General features: G+C 41.5%; 2 protein-coding genes across 2 annotated transcripts in view; both read right to left on the minus strand.

Annotated features, from left to right (window-relative positions):
- LOC134797425 (26S proteasome regulatory subunit 7) overlaps positions 1 to 10,306 on the minus strand; it is a 155,486-nt gene that overhangs the window by 119,406 nt on the left and 25,774 nt on the right. The gene's annotated exons all lie outside the window — the stretch shown is intronic.
- Positions 7,656 to 9,946, minus strand: LOC134797408 (uncharacterized). The gene is made up of 2 exons (XM_063769630.1): positions 9,926 to 9,946; positions 7,656 to 9,629 (listed from the first exon to the last, which is right to left on the minus strand). The coding sequence occupies exon 2, from the start codon at positions 9,619 to 9,621 to the stop codon at positions 7,831 to 7,833; it is 1,791 nt and encodes a 596-aa protein (XP_063625700.1). The 5' UTR covers positions 9,622 to 9,629; positions 9,926 to 9,946; the 3' UTR covers positions 7,656 to 7,830.

A 10,306-nucleotide genomic window follows, 5' to 3' on the forward strand; every position in this document is an offset into this window, starting at 1 on the left:
CACCGGACACCACTGTATAGGTATCATAATTATTTAAAAATAAATTTATTCTTATTCTTATAGTAAGAGGACTCACCCGAAGTTCCCAGGATAGCATATAGGAAAGGGCCGGCAAGAATTGCCCTTCCCGCTGAAATGCTGACCGCCGTTGAAGATGACCTCCGAACAGCAAGGCGACGAGCACCTCCCGCTGTCACACTCCGACCCACACGACCTGGACACGCTGTCCCACTCCCGCCCGTCCCATTCAGGAGTCCCCACACAGTTGTACCTATGCTCCCATGTACTCAAGTCCGTGCAACGTTCCACGTAAGCCCCGGCCAGCTGCTCCATATACTGCTTGTACAAACGCTTCTGCCTCTGATTCTGAGACACGTGCAGACGCAAAACGTTTAGAAAACACATCTTAAAACTGCTCAGGACACGCTCTATGACGCTCGGACGCCGCACCAGCGTATACGTCCGCATATGTGACTCGAATGATAGAGAGCAGATAGATCGCGCCAGGAATTTCTTAATTAAAACCCGAACGAAACGCTCAATTAATTAACTTTCGCGGCAAAAGTTAACAATGATGTTTACGATGTTTACATGTTTGTTTATGGTGTTTGTAAACAGCGGTCAGGTGCGCGCGCACACGACGCTGCTGGTGCACTGCGCGGACGCCATGATCGCTTCGCGGCGAATTAACTCTCCCCCGTGATGTGAAAAAACGGGGCGGGGAAAATGCGCTGAAAATTAAAAGGGTCAAGGGTCAAGTTACGGGCGCTCTAGTTATAGGTTGCTTGTGGTACACAAACAAAGATTGTCTTATTTCGGGTTGTATCTTTTGACGTGAAACGTAGGTGAACGTCTTTAAAAACCCGTAGAGGGCTCGGATCAAAAACCGATGTAACGAAAAAGTGTTATGGCGCGGCGGCTTATATCTCCGAAACTATAATACCTATAAACATAGTTTTGATATATATATATAGAAGAAAGTAGCCATTACTCGGAACAGCCCGTGCCGCTGACATAGATGGTGCTGATTCTGCGCTGGACACGACGTATTCGGAGCTAAAATGACCCCTATTTTCAGTGTTCATTTTGTAATGACTCATCAGCCCATTAATCGATTTCGGTAAAATTGATGTCATTTGATAGATCTTATTTTATTTTAATAAAATATGAGTAAAATAAAGCATGCGGAATTATAATAAGCTGCTAAAAAATAAAAATGTCAGGTTTTACAGAATTTTTATCACTGCTCTTGTTTGAGGCCACCGTGTGTGAAAAAAAGGGCACACAACACAACTGACGGAAAATACCTGAAATCTATCTATCTATACATATAATAAAGCTGAAGACGGTCGAAAGTCTGTACATGGAAGATATTTGAAAAAAAGTTGGCTGGGGATACTTAGAATCGATAACAGAACACGTTCCAAAAGTTTTTAGAATTTTTGTCTGTTTGTCTGTTTGTCTGTTTATCTGTTTATCTGTTTGTCTGTTTATTTGAACGCGCATCACGTGAAAACGGCTGAACGGATTTTGATGAAAACTTTACTAATCTGTCGAGAAAATCCCCGGCCAGGTTATAGGCTATAAAAATTCAACCCCTAAAAGGGGGGGTAGCCACAACACTCGATTGACTTAAGTTTGCCCCTGAATCTTATGGCGCTACTTAGGAAGGAGGGGCAAACTTTTTTCAAATATGTGCTACCACTATTGAGTACCCTGGTAAACTAACAGATGGCGCTGAATTTAATACGTTGTGACATGAATAAGCCACCGAGGAAAGATTTTGCCAAATTAACTCTAAGTTTAGATGACACGGATATCAACAAAAATAATTGAATAATCATAGAGTTATATATTTGACAGAGGGAATGTCACTTAAGACAAATTGTGACACTGCAATGGCGGACGGTTTGAAAGTGTGCGTGTAGACGAGTGATACCATGTAACACAAATTGTCCCCTAATGGTGAAACAATTATTTTCAATATCGTCCTTGTTTTCAAATATGAAAGTAGGACAGTTTTACGTTAGACAATAAAAAAGTGTGTAGCTAACTGATTTTATAGGTCTTGAAAATGCGCATTACTTGCAAATTACATGCAAATTACTTTGTGCAAAAATTATTTGCAATACCTAATGATATTTAACTTGTAACACATCTGATTTTATACAAAAAATAAATATAAGGTAAATGTACTAGTGCTCGACATGTTAATGTCCAATAGATGACACCTTGCTGTCACCTCTATTGACAATGGTTTAAGTTTCAAGATGACATGTACTGGACTGGGACCGCGTCGAGCACCATGAGTATGTTTACCTTACATACGTTAACTATCAAACATTATTCATGTAAACGTCTTTAATTTCCTTTAGTTTAAAAATGCAAAATCAATAATTTAGCTATTTACCTAAATATCCTAAATTATCTCTTATATACATAATGATATAATAAGAAGGGCATCAATTACCCTACTTTCGGGAAATTACCCTATTCAACTTACTGGTCACATTCCTGTTTCGCATTTATAAACAATGAAATATGGAGATTTTATGTACTATACCGTGATAATTGATAAAATTAGCTATGAAAGTTATTCCGTCACTTTTTTTCTTTCGATCGGTACAATTCTTGCAGGATTTAACTACGCATGCCGGCATATTTTACATTTTTCGTGGACAAATTTACTTCACTGACGTTTCGATCCGTCTGACGGCAAATTGGTGGATGAGGGCATTGAGATAACTGTCAATGTGTGTGTGTCACGCGTAAATACAAGGAAATTGGTGGATGATGGAATCACAGTTTTTGTCTTAGCAAAACTACGTCCGTAGTATTCTAGGTCCATGTGAATAATTATGTTGATTTAATAAATTAATAATACATACTTATATCGAAAAATTTTCGCGCTCGCTTCGCTCGCGTTTTCAATAACTTTCTAAGATATGGCGACTGCAGCAGCATTACTCTGTTGCAACGTTGCTGCTGCAGCACTGTCAATTTTCGTGATAAAATGATGTCACTGATTTCCATACTAAAAGTAAAAATGTACAACTGTCTATCAAATTGCCTATTTATATCGAAAAAATTTCGCGCTCGCTTCGCTCGCCTTATTCTATTACTTTCTAAGATATGGCGACAGCAGCAGCATTACTCTGTTGCAACGTTACTGCTGTAGCACTGTCAATTTTCCTGATCAAATGATGTGACTGATTTCCATACTAAAAGTAAAAATGTACAACTGTCTATCAAATTGCGTTTTTATATCGAAAAAGATTCGCGCTCGCTTCGCTCGCGTTTTCAATAACCTTCTAAGATATGGCGACTGCAGCAGCATTACTCTGTTGCAACATTACTGCTGCAGCACTGTCAATTTTCGTGATAAAATGATGTCACTGATTTCCATACTAAAAGTAAAAATGTACAACTGTCTATCAAATTGCCTATTTATATCGAAAAAATTTCGCGCTCGCTTCGCTCGCGTTTTCAATTTATTTCTAAGCTATGGCGGCTGCAGCAGTATTACTCTGTTGCAACGTTACTGCTGCAGCACTGTCAATTTTCGTGATAAAATTATGTGACTGATTTCCATACTAAAAGTAAAAATGTACAACTGTCTATAGAATTGCGTTTTTATATCGAAAAATTTTCGCGCTCGCTTCGCTCGCGTTTTCAATTGCATTCTATTACTTTCTAAGATATGGCGACAGCAGCAGCATTACTCTGTTGCAACGTTACTGCTGCGGCACTGTCAATTGTCGTGATAAAATGATGTGATTAATTTCCATTTTCAGCTGTAATGCGGCAATGAACGTCACTCAATTAACCAAAAAAATTCAATGTAATCTTGATGACCCCCCATGGTCTAGAAATGCTTAGGGAATCAAAATATCTTAATCCGGCACTGGTCGTTTGCGGAGTCAAACGATTTGGGACTTGCATTTTATACGCAATGCATTCCCGAAAAAAATCGAATCATTCCCGAAAGTCTCGCAACGCATTGAGGTTACAAGGGACGCGTGGTCTTCCTCAGGAGTCTGAAGAAGACCACGGTGAGTGGCGGTCTAGCCAGGCAGGCCGCTTCGCTTTCGCTCGCGCGCGTATACCTTAAGGGGCCCACTGATTAACAGTCCGCCGGTCGGTATCGGCCTGTCAGTTAGAACAAAATTTTGACAGTTCCGAACAACTGACAGGCCGATACCGTCCGGCGGACTGTTAATCAGTGGGCCCCTTTACAGCTTAGGTACTGTATCGTCCGATATACACCTACTACTCTGTCGTTTAAGTCACGTGTAAAATTTGAATAAGGGCGAAAAAACTATTGACTTTGGAGTGTAGTTTTATTTAGTGGTACCTAATTGTAAAATATTTTATCTGGACTACAGTCCTCTAGCACATCCATCTGTCAACTTTACTTCAAGTTCCGCCTCCAGGGGAGAGGGAGAGAAATTAGGATTAGAAATTAGCCGCTTACTGACACAGACTGAATTCCACGCGGGCGGAGCCGCGGGCACAGCTAGTAGTAAGATAAAGCAAAACCGGTTTTTTACATACCACTTCTACCCTAGTAAAACATCATGCTGATCTCCTCAAATAATGAATTAGAATCTATGGCGGCGCGGCGGCGCGAGTTACTTTGATAGAACACAGAACGTATGACGGCTGCTTGACAATCTCGAGTTCCTATTGCTAATTACTATCTTATTAGTTGGGTACTATCTGATGTACCTATGGGTAAAACATATTTTAGAAAAGGTCACTTCTGTGGATAATACTATAAAAGGTAACGACTATGGTACATATATATCCCGTTTTTGTTATTTGAGTCTCAAGTACCTACTGAAAAAAAATATTCCGCCTGTAAAGGTGCTACGTAAAAAAATGCTTTTAGATTACCTTAAATTTGCGATGGCTACAGGAAAGACACGAACGAGTTTGCTATAAAACGTGTATTACCCGTATAAAATATCTATTCTTGTAATTTTGGTGTGTTATTTACAAAAAAATAGTACGTAATCGTTACATTCAATACTCCAAAATCAACTGATCATGTAATTAAATAGGTGTGACGCTGTATTTAACTATTTTAAAATTACCCATCAAATGCTGTATTCAAGTTCATTTAGAAACAGTGAATCATTATGACCCCAAATAATCTTTACAGATAAAATTTAAGATATTACTCAAAATTATTATCAAGCATTCGCGAGATGCGCGACTTCGGTATTCAAACACAAAGCAATACTACAAGAGTCTAACTAAATGCGAAGGCCGAAGGCTCTGCGTAGGACCGATTCGAAGGTCCGAAGCGTCCGACAGACGCGCGCCTCCCGTAACTTTTCCAAGTATTTTAAAGTAGAAGTGTATAAATCGCAAGATCCTAAGGCTGAAGTTGCGTAGGGCCGAAGGCCCGAAGCATCCAGGAGTTCAGTTCTAAACACAGGTCAATAATACAAATGTCTAAATGCGAAGGCCGAGCTCCGCGTAGGGCCGAAGGCCTGAAGCGTCCAGGATGTCAGTGGTTAAACACAGAACTGACAGCCTGGACGCTTCGGGCCTTCGGCCCTCCGCAGAGCTCGGCCTTCCGCCTTCGCATTTAGACATACTATTGTTATGTGTTTAAGCACTAACATCCTGGACGCTTCGGGCCTTCGGCCCTACGCGGAGCTCGGTCTTCGGCCTTCGCATTTAGACACTTATACTATTGTTCTGTGTTTAAGCACTAACATCCTGGACGCTTCGGGCCTTCGGCCCTACGCGGAGCTCGGCCTTCGCATTTAGACACTTATACTATTGTTATGTGTTTAAGCACTAACATCCTGGACGCTTCGGGCCTTCGGCCCTACGCGGAGCTCGGCCTTCGGCCTTCGCATTTAGATAATTATACTATTGTTCTGTGATTAAGCACTTAAATCCTGGACGCTTCGGGCCTTCGGCCCCACGCGGAGCTCGGCCTTCGGCCTTCGCATTTAGACACTTATACTATTGTTCTGTGTTTAAGCACTAACATCCTGGACGCTTCGGGCCTTCGGCCCTACGCGGAGCTCGGCCTTCGGCCTTCGCATTTAGACACTTATACTATTGTTCTGTGTTTAAGCACTAACATCCTGGACGCTTCGGGCCTTCGGCCCTACGCGGAGCTCGGCCTTCGGCCTTCGCATTTAGACACTTATACTATTGTTCTGTGTTTAAGCACTAACATCCTGGACGCTTCGTGCCTTCGGCCCTATGCGGAGCTCGGCCTTCGGCCTTCGCATTTAGACACTTGTACTATTGTTCTGTGTTAAAGCAGAGACATCCTGGACGCTTCGGGCCTTCGGTCCCACGCGGAGCTCGGCCTTCGGCCTTCGCATTTAGATACTTATACTATTGTTCTGTGATTAAGCACTTGAATCCTGGACGTTTCGGGCCTTCGGCCCTACGCGGAGCTCGGCCTTCGGCCTTCGCATTTAGACACTTGTACTATTGTTCTGTGTTAAAGCACTGACATCCTGGACGCTTCGGGCCTTCGGCCCTACGCGGAGCTCCGCCTTCGGCCTTCGCATTTAGACACTTGTATTATTGTTCTGTGGTAAAGCACTGACGTCCTGGACGCTTCGGGCCTTCGGCCCTACGCGGAGCTCGGCCTTCGGCCTTCGCATTATACACTCATACTATTGTTCTGTGTTTAAGCACTGACAGCCTGGACGCTTCGGGCCTTCGGTCCTACGCGGAGCTCGGCCTTCGGCCTTCGCATTTAGACACTTGTACTATTGTTCTGTGCTAAAGCACTGACATCCTGGACGCTTCGGGCCTTCGGCACTACGCAGAGCTCGGCCTTCGGCCTTCGCATTTAGACACTTGTACTATTGTTCTGTGCTAAAGCACTGACATCCTGGACGCTTCGGGCCTTCGGCACTACGCAGAGCTCGGCCTTCGGCCTTCGCATTTAGACACTTATACTATTGTTCTGTGTTTAAGCACTAACATCCTAGACGCTTCGGGCCTTCGGCCCTACGCGGAGCTCGGCCTTCGGCCTTCGCATTTAGATAATTAGACTATTGTTCTGTGATTAAGCACTTAAATCCAGGACGCTTCGGGCCTTCAGCCCTACGCGGAGCTCGGCCTTCGGCCTTCGCATTTAGACACTTATACTATTGTTCTGTGTTTAAGCACTAACATCCTGGACGCTTCGTGCCTTCGGCCCTACGCGGAGCTCGGCCTTCGGCCTTCGCATTTAGACACTTGTACTATTATTCTGTGCTAAAGCACTGACATCCTGGACGCTTCGGGCCTTCGGCCCTACGCGGAGCTCGGCCTTCGGCCTTCGCATTTAGATACTTATACTATTGTTCTGTGATTAAGCACTTGAATCCTGGACGCTTCGGGCCTTCGGCCCTACGCGGAACTCGGCCTTCGGCCTTCGCATTTAGACACTTATACTATTTAATTGTTCTGTGTTTAAGCACTGACATGCTGGATGCTTCGGGCCTTCGGCCCTACGCGGAGCTCGGCCTTCGGCCTTCGCATTAGCTGTCCACACCACGTTTCACGTGACGTGAACCATAGCGGCTGTGTCCCTGATACAGCCTACCTCCATTTTTTTTCTCGTTGTAATCTGAAATCATCTTGGGTCATGAAAATGAATAAAAAAGGAAATGCTATGTAAGTTGTGATTTTTTATTTCTTTAATCTTTACTAATACAGGGCATGAGAATAAAGGGCAAGCACCTAATTAAAATGAAGAAAATAATATAATTTGAAATTATAATCAATTTAATGAAAAAGTACAAAAAGAAAGCGCTTCAAAACGCAAGGGGAAGCTTACTACATTCTAAAGTTATTATTTATTTAATTAAGCTGAGTTGCAGGTAAAAGATTAACAAAGACTTCTTTAATGCTTTTGTAAAAACTAAGGACCGAAGGGCTAGTCTCGAACTTTGTTTCAAAAAAAAGCATTGGGTCATCATGTTTCTTCAGCTGCAGAAGAATATTGAACACAAAGGTACCATTATAGGTCTTGTGATAGTTCGTACATTTTAAATTTCCGCACAACATATTCAGATAGTTCACGTGCTGTAAACAATGCTGGAATTCAGCTAAATCATGAAGAATGCCTCTATTAAAGGTATTTTTGATATCTCCTTCATCAAAGTATTCTATCATAGCTTTGGCCGCCTTTAGGCAGTCTTTGTAAGTGTAGATTTGAACGTCGTCGTCGCCTGACTCCAAACTGCGAGACTCTGTTTTCTTTTTCCTAAGCAACCCAACTTTCGCTGACACGGGCCCAAGCATAACGTAGGACAGAATAATACTGTAAGCCTCTGTGGTGAAACCCCTATTGGCTTTCGAAATGTAGTACACCAAACTAACTATGAGCAGCCAACTATCTTCTGGAACATGCTTTAACAATGACCAATCAAAACCAGGCAGACTGTCTTCAATGAATTTCTCAAATGTCCCTTCTTTGTTGCTCCCTTCCTTCAAGGTCCCTTGATATTTTGGTGGCATAATAGCTACATGCACTGAGCGTCCCTTGCGACCGATGAAAGTTAAACTTTGCGGAGAATCCCACAAAAGACTGTGGACATACATAGCAATATCCAATGTAGGCAGAAGGGCGTCCCGTTTGCTTTCATCAAAAAGTACCCATGAGCCGGAAAATGTTGCCTTATTTTTTAAATTTATGTAAACACTCGGAATTTTGCCAGTCAGTACTCCATTCTTGAACCACTCTATCTCATCGTCCAAAATTGCAATCTGTTCTCCTTTAAAATAACTCAAAGCATGGGATTCTCTTCCATGAAAAATTAGATTTGTAAGTTCATCAATTGACTCTCGAAACATTTGTTTCTGTACCATTGTGGTTAACAGCATATCTAATTTGTCAATCACTCTCTCTAAGGACTCTCTCTCTTGTTTCCTGATCCAGTATAACAATGGTGCAACAGGCCATTTCGGGTTTGACCCTATAATTTCGGGAATCTTATCAAACAGCGGTAAATTCTCATCTATAATTGTCAAGAATATTGGCTTCATATCCTCATATATCCTAATATGCTCTTTGAAAGAATCTGGGGTTTGTTTTAGGCAAGTAATGTGATTTTTTGCTTCATCATACACAATTGTCCCCGGAATTATACAAGTCATGCCAATTAGACACTGTTCAAAGTTGTGGGTCAGGACAGGACAGTTGAACTCTCTGGATAGATCTAAGAGAGTTTGACGAGCATTGTACTCAGTCACACAATACCTGATTCCTAGTTCATCAAGCACCTCCCTATGCACACTTTTTGTAAAAATTTGTTCATAAAACTTGTCATCCCCAGGTTCAATGTTATCCCTATCATCTATGATATTTTGGTGAATAACCTTTCTCTTTTCTAAGTCTACATCCATTGCTCCAGTTAAGACCACATAGCAAGTCACATTGCTTTTAATGAAAGATTTTAGTATTGTTCTTAAATATTCAGCATACCTGTCATATTCGCCTCCGAGGATGAAATTGAATCCACTCTCTTTGTATTGTTGCCTGAAGAAGCTATCTCCTTCAATGACAAGAGAACAGTCTTTGAGAATATGACCATCCTTCTTGATTTTCAACCTTCGCATGTAATTTCTCAGCATTGAGTACTTCCCCATTGTTTCTTCTAAAAATAAATAAATAAACAGTGCAGAAAAGGATACAATAGATACAATGATTTTAAACTACAAAACTATCTGATTCATTATATCACAGGTAAACAAAAGATTATAGCGAAAGCGATTATAAACAATATAAAATTAACCTAAATGGATATAGTCACAGAAGTCGCGGGTTAAATTTAAAAATTTTGTTATTGATCACAAATTTGAGAGATTTGTATGTATTGTAGGACCATGTTTTTGATATAATAATTATTCTGATTATTTGCTATACTTATCACAAAAAGAACTAAGGACTAACCTTTTTCAAATGACTTTCCTGCTTTCCTGTAGTTTAACTTAATAAAAACTGAATCCAATACTACCTACTGCACTAAACGATCTCCGCTCGGCGGCGGCGCAAGCACAAGGTAAACAAAACATGGGTAGGTATAGTAAATAAGATATTTTCTGACGACATTTTACCATTCATTGACAACGTGCCATTTATTTTAACTTGACATGACATTGACACAACCCATTTCCGGGAAGTCCCAATTTTAAAACGAAATGTTGCCTGTAATTGCCATAGATTTAATATATAGAGATCCCGTCTCAGCGAGCTGTCACTGTTGCCACTTTTGTTTAGTGTACGATTAACAATGAGGCCCATAGACTTATAATATATAGAGACGGTGTCTCA

Source organism: Cydia splendana, chromosome 15 (genome assembly GCF_910591565.1).
Source record: "Cydia splendana chromosome 15, ilCydSple1.2, whole genome shotgun sequence".
Taxonomy (NCBI): Eukaryota; Metazoa; Arthropoda; class Insecta; order Lepidoptera; family Tortricidae; genus Cydia; species Cydia splendana.